The sequence below is a fragment of the Salmo salar genome, chromosome ssa09 (genome assembly GCF_905237065.1).
Source record: "Salmo salar chromosome ssa09, Ssal_v3.1, whole genome shotgun sequence".
Classification (NCBI taxonomy): Eukaryota; Metazoa; Chordata; class Actinopteri; order Salmoniformes; family Salmonidae; genus Salmo; species Salmo salar.
The window spans coordinates 126177799-126193901 of NC_059450.1; the positions used below are offsets into that span (position 1 = coordinate 126177799).

The window sequence follows — 16103 nt, forward strand, 5'->3', positions numbered from 1 at the left end:
AATTCAGTCGCATAAGAGCTTGCTTTATTTATTTTTATTATAAATACAACAAAAAGGAAAACAATTACATTTTTTTACTGTTTATCAATCTTTATATATTGTCATAATTTAATGTATAACATCTCCAAACAAACACAAGGTAAATGCCTCAGACATTGCAATCTACACAAAAAAACAACATGTAAATACAAATAACTTATAAAATCATGATATACTTAAATCAACAAAATATATTACATACAAATCAAGAAAATATTTGACACAAAATCAAAATGTGTTTTTTAAAGCAACAATGTCAACACAAATAAAATGCATTTATTTAGCAAAATCCTCCAAAATCCTCCTTACACAAATATTTATGTTTTCATATTCCAAATAAACCCAGTAAGATAGATATTCCATCCAGACACTGTAGCTCTCTGCATGCGGTGTCCCTGGTTTAGCTTGGCTGCTGTCTGTACCATTACAATGGAAACCCAAACTCTTTGCATATTGTCATTTGTTTTTTTCCTTTTCATCTTACTGTCAACTCACACATGTGGCATATTTTACATTGTTGCACTGAAACAAAGTTATAATGTTTTCTATTTATTCAAAATAGTTAAGAATCATTTTTGGATGACTATAGCCTGTTCTTGGTCAGGTTAGCTACATGCCCCAACCTCTCACTTAGCCTGGCTGTTTGTGCTAACATTCCACTCCTTTCCATTACTTGCCATGCCAAACATCATGTCATGTTTGGCATATGACACGGAGTACAGTGAGTGGAATGTTAGTACCAAACAGGTCTGGATTGCAGGCTTTAACAAACTCATGGTATTGGATAGTGATCATCCAGTGTTTCTACAACTGACGTCTTGCACGGTCTTCCTTATCAATCTATTATCTGGAAATACAAACAATGACGACTAAAAAATTCAGTGCTAAATCTGACTAGCCTGTGGTAATGATTTTAAAAGTATATAAAAGTAATTTTAAATCCTTGCTTTTGTTGAAATATAAATAAAATAGTTACAGAACAAGAAATGGTACAGAAATCATTACAAGGTCTGTTATTTCCTGCTGATAATGTGAAACGTGATTAAGAAACAAATTACAATTACAATGGACACATTTCGCACGGTAAGTATAGTTCTGAAACTGCCCTTACAGACATCTAAACACATTATCACATGAACATAGAACAATTTGTCATTTTTGACAAGTACATTGATAGACTACTGTTTTCCATGATGGGAGACCAACTATCAGCTATTATTATTAACCAACTAAATCTGTGTCCCAAATGGCACGCCTTTTGACCAGAGCCATATGGGTCCTGATCAAATGTTGTGCACTATAAATGGAATAGGGTACCATTTGGGAGGCAAACTAAGATTTGATGTGAGAGAGTCATGTCAAGGTTTGGAACAGAGAATTATGGTTCAACTGTAAAAATGGAGACTAAATGGAGACATCTTGTTCTTTTCAAATCTTTTCTGGAAATAAAAACTCTTTACATCATCCTTATATACAATAGTTTTTACTTTTTTCCTAGAAAAGTGTCCCAAGTTTGATATGTATTTGACATACAAATGTTGTATAAATGTTATTAACTGTAGGTTTGTTTATTTGTATTTTTCACAGTTTTAAATATGACCAGTTTAATAAAATCGTACATTCATTATTTTTTATCAGTGTTGAAGCTGTCACTGTAGCACTATGACTGAGCTCTTTTTCTAAGCTCATCAGAGTTTCTTCTTATATTACTTATAGTTTAACCTGTCTGTCTCCAGGTATTATGATATACTGTGGGTCCGAAATGATTGACACCCTTGATAAAGATTAGCAATATTTACTGTATAAATAAAATAAAAAAGTAAAATACTGAGCTATATTGTATGATAAAAAAAATATGTATTTTATACGAATACAATTGCTCACAGAAAATAATTTTGTTTAACATGTAATATATATTTTTTTTTCTTCAAAAATGTAGGGGTAGGGTTGCAAAGGGTATTACTGGAAACTTTTGAAATGTACCAATAACCAACAGAATTTGGGTATCTTTAAGGATTTTTTGTAATCTATCACAAGACATCTACTTCAGATTATCACAGAAGGTCAAAGATCATACCCCCCAAGACATGCTTACCTCCCCTGTTATTGGTAATGGTATGATCTTTGACCCTCTGTAACTTTCATCATTACTCACGATTCATTCAGGATTATCTGTAATCATGGTAGCATCCACATTAATTACGAAGTGTTTAGAAACATAGTATATTCTTATTTACAATTAAAGTGAATCCAAAATGACAGAATACATTATTTACCATTCATTTCTATTGGGCACAAAATAATCTGAAACACAACCAAAACAAACTGCAAATGCATCCAACAAGTTTGTAGAATCCCAAGCTTGACGTAATCATTAAGGGCTAGGAATATGGGACCAAATACTACACTTTTGACTACTGAATTTATAAGAATATTTAGGGATGTCAATAATTTTGAACCCTACCTTTTTGAGAAAAAAACTTGTTAAACAAAATATCTTTCTCTAAGCAATCGTATTAGTATAAAATAATATAATTTTACATTTTTTTGGAGCATATAATATAGCTCAGTATTTGAATTATTTATTTTATACAGTCATTATTGTTCATCTTCATCAAGGATGTCAATAATTTCAGACCCCACTGTATTACTAACCTGGTTAACAGCTTATGGTTAGTTAGTTAACCTGTAGGGTTAGTTAGTTAACTCGTAGTTGACCTGTATGGTTAGTTAACACTTATACAGGTAGTTACTTAACCCTAGTTAACTTGTATAGGTAGTTAACAGCAGTTAACCTGTATAGTTGGTTAACAGTAGTGTCCAGGTGTCCTCCAAACCAGCAGCCATGTTGTACTGCCTCTCTGTCTCTGTAACCCTCAGTATCTGTTCTGGTGCTCGTAGTGCCACCGGTTGAAGTCGATGTTGAACGCCACAATGCTGCCGGATGCCATGCCAGTGATGAGAGTCCTGGGAGGGGGGCACACACAATACAGCGTCTACATACACAATGTACCTCTATATGACCCATTCATAAATATATTAGCTTATTGTAATTTATTAGTTATTTCCCAAACATGAATCTACTTTACTAACATCAAACAATAGGTGTGTGTGTTTGCGTGTGTGTGTGGTGTGTGAGGAAAGTGACGCTTGTGTATTGCTCCAAGGCAAGTGCGCTTTCAGGACCTTTCACTGCAATTTCGTTGTCTCTATGGCAACTGGTTCTATTTAAAGAAAACAAAGCTCACTGAACTGCAAACGTTCCGTTCCCCCAAATGTACCCTGACAAGCATGAAACACACAGGCCCTTTCAGTGTTCTACAGCCTACATACTGCTCTACACACACACACACACACACACACACACACACACACACACACACACACACACACACACACACACACACACACACACACACACACACACACCATTGATACTGTATTAGAGGAAACCTGACTAGGAGGACTAACAGGACTAACCTCTGGTCGTGAGAGAGGTCCATGGCGCGGACACCAGCATCACAGCCTGGGTAGATGTAGAGCTGTTTGAAGTCACAGGCCTGCCACACCTCCACCACCCCGTTGTCTCCTCCTGTCACCAGGTTCTGACCGTCACTACTCAGCATAATGGCCTAGGGAGCACATCATAATAATACATTACATTTATATAAATAAATAATCACAGCAATAAATCATAACAGCATCTACTTCAAATGACAGCCTAGGCCCTATGTAGTATTGTACTTTAGACATTTAGACCCTAGGCCCTATGTAGTATTCTACTTTAGACATTTAGACCCTAGGCCCTATGTAGTATTGTACTTTAGACATTTAGACCCTAGGCCCTATGTAGTATTCTACTTTAGACATTTAGACCCTAGGCCCTATGTAGTATTCTACTTTAGACATTTAGACCCTAGGCCCTATGTAGTATTCTACTTTAGACATTTAGACCCTAGGCCCTATGTAGTATTCTACTTTAGACATTTAGACCCTAGGCCCTATGTAGTATTCTACTTTAGACATTTAGACCCTAGGCCCTATGTAGTAAACTACTTTAGACATTTAGACCCTAGGCCCTATGTAGTAAACTACTTTAGACATTTAGACCCTAGGCCCTATGTAGCAAACTACTTTAGACATTTAGACCCTAGTCACTATGTAGTACACAAGGTTTGAATATTGCTGTCCATCAATGATTCAATAAACAAATTAACAGAGCTTGAGCAATAAAAATAAATAAATAATATATATAGATATATATTGCCCTATATGCAAAGTTGGTAGAATCTTATTCAAAATGATTCACAGCTATAATGGCTGCCAAAGGTGCTTCCACCAAGGGGTGTGAAGACATATGCAATCAAGATACTTTAATAACATACATATTATTATTATTAATTTGGTGAATATTCTATAATTCTCTTTCAGTTTGAAAATGTGGAGTAGGTTCTGGAGATCAGTAGGACCCCCCCCAATTGAATCCCGTTTTGAAATATAATTTTAAGACTGTTAAATGTGAAGACTATACAAGGCGTGTGTAGACTTTCACTAGGAACATACTGTATCTGAGGTCTTACCCGTGTTGAGTCGTTGACCTCCATCTGAGCTAGTAATTTTCCGTTGATGCTGAAGTTACAGAAACGTCCTCTCTCGTAGCAGATGATACAGTGGCCCTCGCTGGACACAGATATGAGGCGGGGACACATGCAGTTATCTGGGCCTTCCAGGGCCCGCAGCAGGTCCCCTGTTATAGTGTGGACCAGACACGGACCCTCTGGAGGGGGAGCAAGATATAATTACACACTAACACGCACGGATGTATGGACACATGCACACACACTATTTCAAGGATGTTACTCAACATTCCACACCTAACTATGATATCTATGTACTGTGGCATGTGACATTACAGTCCTATCAGCCAACTCACATACCATAACCATCACCTTACCAGAGCCATGTACAACAGCTAATAGCTATGACTATATCCATTATGATCCTAGCTGAAGAGAGAGAGTCTGTTCTCAGAGCCAGCTGAGAACAGAAATGCTCAGGATACTGATTTCCCAGTTCTGGTTCACATCTTTGACAGTTCTGTATGGTTACGTTTTTTTAAATACTGTGACTTTGATTTTATAGTACTTATTTTCTATAGTGCCTTGGGTGTGAGAAAAGCACTTTATATACAAGATGAATTATTATTAGATGGAGATTAAACTGTAGTACACTACTTTGGACCATTGGTGGAAAAAGTACCCAATTGTCATACTGGAGTAAAAGTAAAGATATTTTACTCATTTTCTATTAAGGTAAGTAAACATGAAAGGCACCCAGTAAAATACTAATTGAGTAAAAGTCTAAAAGTATTTGGTTTTAAATATACTTAAGTATCAAAAGTAAATGTAATTGAACAAATATACTTAAGTATCAAAAGTAAAAGTACAAGCATAAATCATTTCAAATTACTTATATTAAGCAAACCAGAAGGCACTATTTTCTTGTTTTTTTAAATAGCCAGGGGCACACTACAACGCGCAGACATAATTTCCGAACGAAGCATTTGTGTTCAGTGAGTCCTCCAGATCAGAGGCAGTAGGGATGACCAGGGATCTTCTCTTGATAAATACGTGAATTGGACCATTTTCCTGTCCTGCTAAGCATTCAAAATGTAACGAATACTTTTGAGTGTCAGGGAAAATGTATGGAGTAAAAAGTACATTATTTTCTTCAGGAATGTAGTGAAGTAAAAGTAAAAGTTGTCAAAAATATAAATAGTAGTACTTTAAAGTATTTTTACTTAAGTACTTTACGCCGCTGCTTTGGACCAGAGCCCTTGGGCCCTGGTCAAAAGAAGTGCACTACACAGGGAATAGAGGACTCAAGCTGTCTCTGCTGACCTTTGGCTCCACTGATGACTAGTCCCAGCTCGGCACACACAGACACACACACCACCTCATGGTCATGGCCGGTCAGCACAGCTCGCGGTGCCGGGTAGTCACCTGGAAGAAAGCACAACAGTTGGGTTTTATTAAAGAACAACACACAACGGCTTGGGATTGTTGCAACACAGTGCACTTAACTGGAGGATGCACTTATAAGGAGCAACTGAAAATAATGTAATGAACTAAGAACTGACTGAGCATATGTGTTGTTATGTTGATAAATAACTGACCACAGTCATGGTGAGAGTGACTCCCACCCAGCTGCTGCCAGCGAGGTCCTGGTTAATTGTCATTTAAATGTTGTGACGACAGATCACCCTCTTCCCCAACTACCCTCCCCTCACACTGTCCCATGATTGATGACGGCTGGGGGAGAGGTTAATGAGGGGAGGTCCTGGACACCTGGAGTCTTTCCCCTTCTCATCCTTCTCTCCTCTCCTCTCCTTCACCCCTCTCTCCTCTCACCCCCTCTTTCCTCTCCTCTCCTCCCTCTCTCCTCTCATCCCTCTCTCCTCTCCAGCCCCTTAGAGAGTTGGACCAGAGCAGACATGTCAGTCCTAGGACAGCGGTGAGGTGGCTGATGGGACATGTGTCAAAGAAAGCCACAGACTCATCCAGCTCACCTGCCCTACAAAAGATTCAATCAGCCAGCACTGAGCCCACCCCCCTTCCCCCAACCCCCAGGGACCCCCTCAGCCAGCCAACACAACCACCTCACCCCTACCTCCCCCACACTGCCTCACATTTCAGTGGTATGGGCTGAGCTGGGCCTGAGAGGCAGAGGGGGATTGAGCTGGAAGTTATTTTAATGATCAGGGGCCTCATTTAAATATGTACATTCCTCCCTAAATTCTGGCAGATGTGGAGACTTATTATTGGGATTTATCAAACTGTCATATGCAAAATATATGCATGTTTTCATTGCTAAATCAGAGCTATACTATATTTGTGAGCTCTCGAACGTGCGTGTCACCACTACTCCTGCTCCTCCCCTCCGGCGTTCGACATTGCCTGTTTACTAACCACTGGTCCTGGCAACCCTTCATTACGCACACCTGGACCTTATCACTTCCCTGATTACTCCCCCTATTTATAGTTTAGCACTCAGTTGTTATTTCCCATCAGGCGTTATTGTCTCTGTTTCCATGTTCAGACGCATTCCTTGTTTTTGTATCGTTATGGGTTCGATTACATTAAACTCCCCAACTGCACCTGCTTCCTGACCCCCTGCGTCTACATTACAGTGTGTTACAACCCCACCTGGTAACAACCTCCATTCACCTTTTTTGGCAATATAAACGCCCTCATTTGCTGTATGATTTGGATATGTTGGAACTGGGTCATGACTCATGACAATTTCTAAAAGAAAGCGCAATGACAAATACGATCACATTTATGTAGAGGTAATGGGCAAAATGTTTTTTCTTTTTCAGTTACTTAAAAAAAATAAAAAATGCATCCCATCTATAGCGACTGCCAAACACTGGCAGTGCATTCTACACGTTTGATTTATTCAAACAATATAAAAGTAAATGCTGGAGCACACTTTATAGGAAAAAAAAAAGTTGTACAATACTTTGTTTATCAATAGACGTTTGTGTTTCTCAATAGACGTTTGTGTTTCTATCTCCTGCCTTGGTATAGGCTCTGAATTTAAATAGACTATGATGTTGCGCTCCTATCGCAAAGCAGTACTGTAGCCTACCCATACTGTTACATTTAAATAGGCTACGGGTCTATTTACTTTCAATCGTATTTGGCTGTTAAATAAGCAATGGATAAAGGGTAGCCTAATATTTATTGTGTAGCAGAAATAAACCAGTCCTGACTAGTCTCCCAGCCTTCCCTGTAGCTCAGTTGGTAGAGCATGGTGTTTGCAACGCCAGGGGTTGTGGGTTCGATTCCCACGGGGGGCCAGCACAGGGAAAAAAAATGTATGAAATTGATTGCATTCACTACTGTAAGTCGCTCTGGATAAGAGCATCTGCAAAAAATTACTTAAATGTAAAAAATGTCAGAAATGGAGATACAGGTCCTGTAATATGATTATGATTTAGGCCTATACAGTTCATATGGAAAATATTCAGACCCCTAGACTTTTTACACATTTTGTTACGTTACAGCCTTAATCTAAAATTGATTAAATCATTTTTTCCCCCCGCATCAACCTACACACAAAACCCCATCATGACAAAGCATAGATTTTTTTGCAAAATTATAAAATAAATATCACATTTACGGAAGTATTCAGACCCTTAACTCAGTACTTTGTTGAAGCACCTTTGGCAGCGATTACAGCCTTGAGTCTTCTTGGGTATGACACAACAAACTTGGCACACCTGTATTTGGGGAGTTTCTCCCATTCTGCTCTGCAGATCCTCTCAAGCTCTGTCAGGTTGGATGGGGAGCTTGAGAGGATCTATCTACAGCTATTTTCAGGTCTCTCCAGAGATGTTCAATTCTGTTCAAGTCCGGGCTTTGGCTGGGCTACTCAAGGACATCCAGAGACTTGTCCCGAAGCCACTCCTGCAATGTCTTGGCTCTGTGCTTAGGGTCGCTGTCCTGTTGGGAAGGTGCATCTTCGCCCCAGTCTGAGGTCCTGAGCGCTCTGGAGCAGGTTTTCATTCAGGATCAATCTGTACTTTCCTCAGTTCATCTTTCCCTCGATCCTGACTAGTCTCCCAGTCCCTACCGCTGAAAAACACCCCCACAGCATGATGCTGCCACCACCATGCTTCACCATAGGGATGGTGCCAGGTTTCCTCCAGACGTGACGCTTGGTATTCATGCCAAAGGGTTCAATCTTGGTTTCATCAGAGCAGAGAATCTTGTTTCTCATGGTCTGAGAGTCTTTAGGTGCCTTTTGGCAAACTCCAAGCGGGCTGTCATGTGCCTTTTACTGAGGAGTGGCTTCCATCTGGACACTCTACCATAGAGGCCTGATTGGTGGAGTGCTGCAGAGATGGTTGTCCTTCTGGAAGGTTCTCCCATCTCCACAGAGGAACTCTGGAGGTCTGTCAGAGTGACCATTGTGTTCTTGGTGACCTCCCTGACCAAGGCCCTTCTCCTTCGATTGCTCAGTTTGTCCGGGCGGTCAGCTCTAGGAAGAGTCTTGGTTGTTCCAAACTTCTTTCAATTAAGAATGACGGAGGCCACTGTGTTCTTGGGGCCCTTCAATGCTGCAGACATTTTTTGGTATCCTTCCCCAGATCTGTGCCTCGACAGAATCCTGTCTTGGAGCTCTACGGACAATTCCTTCGACCTCATGGCTTGGTTTTTGCTCTGACATGCACTGTCAACTGTGGGACCTTATATAGACTGGTGTGTGCTTTTCCAAATCATGTCCAATCAATTGAATTTACCACAGGTGGACTCCAATCAAGTTGTAGAAACATCTCAAGGATGATCAATGGAAACAGGATGCACCTGAGCTCAATTTCGAGTCTCATAGCAAAGGGTCTGAATACTTATGTAAATAAGGTATCTGTTTTTAATTTGGGGTGTAATTTTCCTTTCAAATATTCACTCTAAGAAGAGTGATGATATCTGATATCAAACAACCTGGTTTGATTGATATGGAATATGAATAGTAGAAGTTCTCTCCGTAGAAGTAACATTCCTTTGTTAGGGAAGGTGCACAGTACAGTGCACAGTACAGTGCGGTGTGTGAGTGTAACGCCCTGGCCATAGAGAGGGGTTTTTTGTTCTTTATTTTGGTTAGGCCAGGGTGTTACATTGGGTGGGCGTTCTATGTTACTTTTTCTATGTTTTTGTATTTATTTGTTTTGTGCCGTGTGTGTGGCTCCCAATCAGGCACAGCTGAAGCTCGTTGTTGCTGATTGGGAGTCACACATAAGGAGCATGTTTTTGCTTTGGGTTTTGTGGGTAATTGTTTCTGTTAGTGTTTGCACCTGACAGGACTGTTTTGGCTGTCAGTTTTCTTGTTTTTGTAAAGTGTTCACGTTGGTCTATTAAATTCTTATGATGAACACTAACTCCGCTGCACCTTGGTCTCTCTCTTCAGACAGCCCTTACAGTGAGTACCATTGGAGTGTTTTCTCCTGTAGTACAGTGCCGCGGCCCCCTCTACTAATTGGAACAAACTAACCTGAAATTCTTAATTAGCTTCAATGAAGATAATGAGAAAACCCTCACCTCAACCACAGCCCCATGTGACCCCAGTTCATGCACAGTACACACAAATACAGTAGACATACGAACAAGCACTTGCACGTACACACACTCTTACACACACACACACACACACACACACACACACACACACACACACACACACCAACACCCACACACTGTTATTGTGTCCAGTCATACAAATGGTGAAGTGGTTGTTTTGAACACAGGTAATCAGTGAGTATGAGGAACTAAGTGAGAAGAGCAGCAGAAATCAAATCACACTCTGGAGCTGAATAGCAAGACATCAGTAGTATTTTACCATAAAGCAACACACACATATAGGTGCATATATAGTAGATGCTCCTCCCTGTCAGGGCCGGCATTATGGGCGGGCCCTTGGGGGCCTGGCCCGCCGTACCTTACCTCCTTGGGACGCATCAATCTCAGATAAAGCATCCGACGGAGCAAAACAGCGCCCCTCTGTCTCCATATTGTAGACCATGTATCTGATGCTGTCTGGACGAAAGGAGCATGGCATGCTATACTTTACCCGGCCAGGCAGCATCAGATACATGGACTACATTTAGTAAGACAGAGCGGCGCTGTTTCACTCGCTAGTTTCAGCAGAGAGGAAGAGGCTAAGCGAGAGATCTCACTCTCGCTAACATCTGCCCTGAATAAGCCCAATGCACTGCTATGGGCATAATATGCAGACCTAAACTTGTAGCCCACATTCCTGCCTTTGGGACAATGAATCACATGGTTAGGGCGGAGACATGAGCATCTCGTTATTATATATTGCTCTCTGGTTTCAGCCACTTGCAAATCAGAAAGGAAAGTTGGCGGATGCACAGTGCACTGTTCGGATGCTGGATTGCCTTAAAGTAAATTGATGTTTTGACCAAATTTTATGATTACTCCGGGTCTAAATAAAATCATTCAAAAATACTTTACCATAGAGCATGACTTAGACACAGAGGATCATTAGCTTATTTTCTTTAAATAGCCTATGCCTATTTGGGAAGCCAGCAATTAGGGCAGCGCATGGCAATAGGCTTAGCTGATTATTGAGTTGCGGCTGTCACTGAAAAATATCTAAAATGTGTGAAGATAATGTGTCTTGAGTATAATTTTTAATGTTAAGCCAAGAAGCAGAGAGGTGTGTGGTGAAGACATGGGCGTCTCTCTCTCCAGAATGCATGGGTGTCTCTCTGCAGAATGCATGGGCGTCTCTCTCTCCAGAATGCATGGGCGTCTCTCTCTCCAGAATGCATGGGCGTCTCTCTCTCCAGAATGCATGGGCGTCTCTCTCTCCAGAATGCATGGGCGTCTCTCTCTCCAGAATGCATGGGCGTCTCTCTCTCTCTCCAGAATGCATGGGCGTCTCTCTCTCTCTCCAGAATGCATGGGCGTCTCTCTCTCTCTCCAGAATGCATGGGCGTTCTCTCTCTCTCCAGAATGCATGGGCGTCTCTCTCTCTCCAGAATGCATGGGCGTCTCTCTCTCTCTCCAGAATGCATGGGCGTCTCTCTCTCTCTCCAGAATGCATGGGCGTCTCTCTCTCTCTCCAGAATGCATGGGCGTCTCTCTCTCTCTCCAGAATGCATGGGCGTCTCTCTCTCTCTCCAGAATGCATGGGCGTCTCTCTCTCTCCAGAATGCATGGGCGTTCTCTCTCTCTCCAGAATGCATGGGCGTCTCTCTCTCTCCAGAATGCATGGGCGTCTCTCTCTCTCCAGAATGCATGGGCGTCTCTCTCTCCAGAATGCATGGGCGTCTCTCTCTCCAGAATGCATGGGCGTCTCTCTCTCCAGAATGCATGGGCGTCTCTCTCTCCAGAATGCATGGGCGTCTCTCTCTCCAGAATGCATGGGCGTCTCTCTCTCCAGAATGCATGGGCGTCTCTCTCTCCAGAATGCATGGGCGTCTCTCTCTCTCCAGAATGCATGGGCGTCTCTCTCTCCAGAATGCATGGGCGTCTCTCTCTCCAGAATGCATGGGCGTCTCTCTCTCCAGAATGCATGGGCGTCTCTCTCTCCAGAATGCATGGGCGTCTCTCTCTCCAGAATGCATGGGCGTCTCTCTCTCTCCAGAATGCATGGGCGTCTCTCTCTCTCCAGAATGCATGGGCGTCTCTCTCTCTCCAGAATGCATGGGCGTCTCTCTCTCTCCAGAATGCATGGGCGTCTCTCTCTCTCCAGAATGCATGGGCGTCTCTCTCTCTCTCCAGAATGCATGGGCGTCTCTCTCTCTCTCCAGAATGCATGGGCGTCTCTCTCTCTCTCCAGAATGCATGGGCGTCTCTCTCTCTCTCCAGAATGCATGGGCGTCTCTCTCTCTCCAGAATGCATGGGCGTCTCTCTCTCTCCAGAATGCATGGGCGTCTCTCTCTCTCTCCAGAATGCATGGGCGTCTCTCTCTCTCCAGAATGCATGGGCGTCTCTCTCTCTCCAGAATGCATGGGCGTCTCTCTCTCTCCAGAATGCATGGGCGTCTCTCTCTCCAGAATGCATGGGCGTCTCTCTCTCCAGAATGCATGGGCGTCTCTCTCTCCAGAATGCATGGGCGTCTCTCTCTCCAGAATGCATGGGCGTCTCTCTCTCCAGAATGCATGGGCGTCTCTCTCCAGAATGCATGGGCGTCTCTCTCTCCAGAATGCATGGGCGTCTCTCTCCAGAATGCATGGGCGTCTCTCTCTCCAGAATGCATGGGCGTCTCTCTCTCCAGAATGCATGGGCGTCTCTCTCTCCAGAATGCATGGGCGTCTCTCTCCAGAATGCATGGGCGTCTCTCTCTCCAGAATGCATGGGCGTCTCTCTCCAGAATGCATGGGCGTCTCTCTGTCCAGAATGCATGGGCGTCTCTCTGTCCAGAATGCATGGGCGTCTCTCTCCAGAATGCATGGGCGTCTCTCTCTCCAGAATGCATGGGCGTCTCTCTCTCCAGAATGCATGGCCGTCTCTCTCTCCAGAATGCATGGGCGTCTCTCTCTCCAGAATGCATGGGCGTCTCTCTGTCCAGAATGCATGGGCGTCTCTCTCTCCAGAATGCATGGGCGTCTCTCTCTCTCCAGAATGCATGGGCGTCTTTCTCTCCAGAATTCATGGGGGTCTCTCTGTCCTGAATGCATGGGCGTCTCTCTCTCCAGAATGCATGGGCGTCTCTCTGTCCAGAATGCATGGGCGTCTCTCTCTCCAGAATGCATGGGCGTCTCTCTCTCCAGAATGCATGGGCGTCTCTCTCTCCAGAATGCATGGGCGTCTCTCTGTCCAGAATGCATGGGCGTCTCTCTGTCCAGAATGCATGGGCGTCTCTCTGTCCAGAATGCATGGGCGTCTCTCTCTCCAGAATGCATGGGCGTCTCTCTCTCCAGAATGCATGGGCGTCTCTCTCTCCAGAATGCATGGGCGTCTCTCTCTCCAGAATGCATGGCCGTCTCTCTCTCCAGAATGCATGGGCGTCTCTCTGTCCAGAATGCATGGGCGTCTCTCTCTCCAGAATGCATGGGCGTCTCTCTCTCCAGAATGCATGGGCGTCTCTCTCTCTCCAGAATGCATGGGCGTCTTTCTCTCCAGAATTCATGGGGGTCTCTCTGTCCTGAATGCATGGGCGTCTCTCTCTCCAGAATGCATGGGCGTCTCTCTCTCCAGAATGCATGGGCGTCTCTCTCTCCAGAATGTGCTCCGGTGTCTCCTGCCAATTCTTGCACATTGTTCATTGTGTGAATTGTTTTGATTGTTTTTTTGTTTTTTTATCAATTCCTTAATGCATATGTAACCAGTAGGCCTAGTAAATCTACTATTAATCCCTGTCATTTGGTTACATACATTTCTGTTAATGCATATATTACAGTAATCTACCGTTCTCATTCTCGGAGCGGAAACGTTGTTTGTAGAGTTCACAACCTGCTACACTTGTGAGAAACAAGTTTTGGTTTATTTCATAACCAATGGGAGTTCTGCCAATTTTTTCATTGTCTTTTGTTTGGAGTGCTCCATGTGAACAATGAGCATGTGTGTGGTTTCTCTGTCCTGATAACGTTGAGGGGGAGAACGCCTGAGCACGCAACCTACTGAGTTGACACAATGTTGCACTTAACTAGTGATAGCTCAAATCGAGACAGATAGAAAGGGAGGCAGACAGTCAGAGTAGAAAGATTAATGCGATTGAAAAAAACTGTTTTCAGGATATTTTCTACTGTTTTTATTTGTCAGCTTCAGCCTTTTGTATTTTACTTAGTTGATGATGGAAGTTATTGGCCTACTGCTGCATTGGCTATAGTCTATCTCTGAGTTCCATGCTGTAATTTCTTTAGCCGCCAATGGATCTCGGTGTATTATGTGTCCATATGGCAGAGAATGGTGCCCTTGCATTAGTTGCATTTTTACTTTTACATTTTCATTATTTTGATTCCGACTTTTATGATTAACCAAATAAAAACATTATTATTGAAGTGAAAGTGTTCCACAAAAATGTGCATATCAAAATAAAATAACTGGCACGCAGGTAGGTAGAAATAGTAGGATAAATTGTAAACTTCAACAAACTTGAAACTCACGAGCTACCTATGGTCTTTGTTATAACACACATTAACAACATTTGAAAAAGAAACGGGCCCGCATATAGAAACCAAATGCCCGTCCAACTGATTCGTTCAGGCACCAGCCCTGCTCCTTGTCTCTGTCCATTATTCAATAACAAGAGTGGAAACTAGGAGTTTCACTGCTGTACAAAGAATGCTACTTTTAATATTATAATCTACCTTTATAAACCCCAGCTACACTATGAGGTGGTGGAATTCATTTGAGCTGATATGAAGAGCTTCTTCTCTTTACACAGGGGGCTCCTGAGTGGCGCAGCGGTCTAAGGCACTGCATCTCAGTGCTAGAGGTGTCAGACCCTGGTTCGATTCCAGGCTGTATCACAATCGGCCGTGATTGGGAGTCCCATAGGGTGGCACACTATTGGCCCAGCATCGTTGGGGTGTGTGTTCTGACTTACTGTTGTTGGGGTTGTCTCCTATGATGTGGTGTCGTCCACTCCAGTACCAGAGTAGCAGTGTAGCATCTCTGGACCCTGACACGATGTAGCAGTCTCCCCCGATGTAGCTCTCTGACCTGGCCAGACACGTCACCACGTCCCAGTGGCCAAACACTATCTGGGTCAGCTTACCTGCAGCACAGAGACAGTATTATGATATAAACCTATGTGTGTATGCACAGTAGTATTATGGTGGTACTATAGTAGTAGTACCATGGTAGTTAGTATTACCTGTCTCAGTAGAGTAGACTCTGAAGCTCTTGTCCCAGAAGCCACAGACCAGGATGTAGCGGTTGTCGGCAGTAACCACGAAGCAGTGTGTGTTGATCTGGATGCTCTGGTCCACCAGGTCTGTGATCTGACGCTTGTTACTCCCAGTGTTGTTGGCTACAGTCAGAGGGATAACTTAGTATTCAGTACAATGGTCTGGCCTGGCCTCAGGGTTACACCCACACAGAGGGATAACTTAGTTAGTATTCAGTACAATGGTCTGGCCTGGCCTCAGGGTTACACCCACACAGAGGGATAACTTAGTATTCAGTACAATGGTCTGGCCTGGCCTCAGGGTTACACCCACACAGAGGGATAACTTAGTATTCAGTACAATGGTCTGGCCTGGCCTCAGGGTTACACCCACACAGAGGGATAACTTAGTTAGTATTCAGTACAATGGTCTGGCCTGGCCTCAGGGTTACACCCACACAGAGTGATAACTTAGTTAGTATTCAGTACAATGGTCTGGCCTGGCCTCAGGGTTACACCCACACAGAGGGATAACTTAGTTAGTATTCAGTACAATGGTCTGGCCTGGCCTCAGGGTTACACCCACACAGAGGGATAACTATTAGTATTCAGTACAATGGTCTGGCCTGGCCTCAGGGTTACACCCACACAGAGGGATAACTTAGTATTCAGTACAATGGTCTGGCCTGGCCTCAGGGTTATA

At 43.1% G+C, this 16103-nt stretch overlaps 1 protein-coding gene across 2 annotated transcripts in view; it reads right to left on the minus strand.

Moving 5' to 3' along the window:
* Positions 1-516: 516 nt before the first annotated feature.
* Positions 517-16103, minus strand: part of LOC106612894 (neurobeachin) — a 301033-nt gene continuing 285446 nt past the window's right edge. For both annotated transcript variants that reach the window (XM_045724516.1, XM_045724515.1), the window contains exons 54-59: positions 15389-15544; positions 15119-15289; positions 5940-6041; positions 4620-4816; positions 3520-3671; positions 517-3006 (exon numbers count right to left, since the gene is read on the minus strand). In XM_045724516.1, coding sequence (XP_045580472.1) covers positions 2916-3006; positions 3520-3671; positions 4620-4816; positions 5940-6041; positions 15119-15289; positions 15389-15544 — 869 coding nt within the window. In that variant the 3' untranslated portion in view covers positions 517-2915. The remainder of the gene's footprint in view (positions 3007-3519; positions 3672-4619; positions 4817-5939; positions 6042-15118; positions 15290-15388; positions 15545-16103) is intronic.